General features: G+C 39.0%; 1 protein-coding gene across 1 annotated transcript in view; it reads right to left on the bottom strand.

The window, feature by feature from the left end:
• The window catches only part of LOC122328161 (oocyte zinc finger protein XlCOF19-like), a 2,252-nt gene extending 124 nt beyond the window's left edge, over positions 1 to 2,128 (bottom strand). Inside the window, exons 1-2 of the mRNA XM_043223868.1 lie at positions 2,073 to 2,128; positions 4 to 805 (exon numbers count right to left, since the gene is read on the bottom strand). Coding sequence (XP_043079803.1) covers positions 4 to 805; positions 2,073 to 2,127 — 857 coding nt within the window. The 5' untranslated portion in view covers position 2,128. The remainder of the gene's footprint in view (positions 1 to 3; positions 806 to 2,072) is intronic.
• Between the last annotated feature and the right edge of the window lie 292 nt (positions 2,129 to 2,420).

Genomic DNA, 2,420 nt, shown 5'->3' with positions numbered 1-2,420 from the left:
CACATCTGCCTGAAACTCTTTCCACACAAAGAACACACGTAAGGCTTCTCCTTTGTATGAACTGTCAGGTGGTCCTTCAAGTAATCGGGCCTAAAAAACTTTTTACCGCACTGGTCACAGCTATACAGCCTTTCTCTAGAATGAGTAAGCAGATGTACTTTATAAACACTTGATTGTCTGAAACTCTTCCCGCACTGATCACAAGTGTACGGCTTTTCTCCGGTGTGGACTTTCATGTGGAAATTAAGGGCTCCTCTTCGCGAGTAATTCTTCCCGCACTGATCACACGTGTGCCGCTTCTCTCCGGTGTGGATTGTCATGTGATTATTAAGGTTTGTTTTATGCGCGAAACACTTCCCGCACTGATCACACGTGTGCGGTTTCTCTCCGGTGTGGATTTTTACGTGTTTGTTGAGGTTGCTTTTAACCGAGAACCTCTTCCCGCACTGATCGCATGAGAACGGCTTCTCTCCGGTGTGGACTTTCAGGTGATCGTTAAGGTTTCCTTTTTTGGAAAAACCCTTCCCGCACCGATCACACGTGTGCGGTTTCTCTGCGGTGTGGATTTTCATGTGTTCGGTTAGGTTTTCTTTTATTGCGAAAATCTCACCGCACTGCTCACAAGCATACAGCGTCCCCCCACTGTGACATTTTATGTGAAGGTCCAGATTTTGCTTGCATGAGAAACTCTTTCCACACTGAGGGTAAGCGAAACACGTATTGTCGTTTTTCGGTGAAGATGTTTCTTCAGTCTTGACATGATGTTTCTCCCCCGCTTCAGTCTCCTTGCTCTCTTCAAACAGGTCTAAAAAACAAGTTTTCAAAAGTTTGATTTTCAGTAAATCACTAAAACAAATAATAATAATCAATAGAAATTTGGATGCATTTAAATGATCATTATTTTTAAACATTACAGGCACAAAATGAATGTTTCTGTAATGAAAACTACTAACTATATACACGTCGCTACATAACTATGCATTAGCTATTGTGGAAGAAAAATTCATATATTGAGGGACTACAATAAAATACTTCCAGGTTACAGACGTCATAAATCTAGATAAACCCCGCCCCCAGGAACATGCACCGAAGGGGGGCGTGTCCATGCTGTGCTGCTTTAGAGGTGTACATAAAAATCTTTCCTACTGTATGAATCGATTCTGTCTTCTAACGATTCAAAATGAATTATCAAGTTTCAAAGTCAATGTTTTAAAACAGTAGTACCCAAACCTGCTCACCCTGCCCTTCATCTCTCGTTCAGACCAGATCAGCTCAAATTAACATCCATTTACACACTTTCTTCCAACGACAAGCCTTAAACATGGATGCACGTGTGGTCGCAGTACCGTTTTAAAGCTTCAATCATGATAAACCTTTAACAACGTACCTAAAAGTATGACGCAACAACGATCAGAAAACGTACCGTTAATGCTTGCACGGGTTCTGGGTGATCCTCTTCGTCTCAATCGGGCTCAAATCGATAAGCAATATAGACAACCCGGAGCCGATGAGGTGAGGGGTGGGACATTTAGATGCACACTAGAGGCGTTTAGCCAATCACAACACACTCTGCCAGCTAACTAATTGGCACACTGCAAATTTTTTAAGAAGGGCCTTCACAGAAACAGGAAATCAACCAGATATTTTTATGCTAGCTGAAAAGTAGCGTACAATACCACATAAACGCTATCAAACCTAATTAGACCAGTTTCGGTCTAAGTTCTGCTTCTTTGCCTCAATATCTTTTTAAAACCTGCATTTATTGTCAGAATTGTCTTTGTTCATTCTATTTTCTGCCTAAAACAAAGGAAGATAGTTTTTAAAAGATTCTAACCGTTCTCTTACTGGGTCACCATTGACTTACATAGTAGGAAAAAATACCATAATGTCAATGCTAACCCAAAACAGCTTGGTTACATTTTTTTTTAAATATATTGCTTTGTGTTCGGCAGAACAAAAAAAAAACCATACAGGTTTGAAACTACTTGAAGGTGAATAAATGGTGACACGATTTTCATTTTTGGGTGAACTATTCCTGTGAGCAAACTTAAAATATAAGAACAAACACCAACCTATTTGTGGCTCAGTTTCTTCTTGTTTTATTCCGCAGGGCTCTGGATCATTCATGTTTTTAAGTTTCTTTCACAAATGTAACCTTCTTTACTTTTAGTAATTGAAATATTCCAGCATTTAGCGATGAACCTCTGTCAAAACGCTGCACTGCTGTTTAGGAGCAACAGAATAAATACAAAAAAATAAATTATCAAAACAATGCTTTATCATCGGGCATCTTCATGTCAAAATACATTACCAAAATTAATGCAAAAAATAAATTATTATTTTTTTAAACAAATCAAGTTTGCCTCACGGGTAATACTTTTTGATCAGGTGGCGTTCAAAAACAACACCATTATTGCTTT

This window comes from Puntigrus tetrazona, chromosome 22 (assembly GCF_018831695.1).
Source record: "Puntigrus tetrazona isolate hp1 chromosome 22, ASM1883169v1, whole genome shotgun sequence".
NCBI lineage: Eukaryota > Metazoa > Chordata > Actinopteri > Cypriniformes > Cyprinidae > Puntigrus > Puntigrus tetrazona.
Note: the sequence above shows the minus strand (reverse complement) of the source record. Positions and strands in the feature narration are given on the sequence as shown.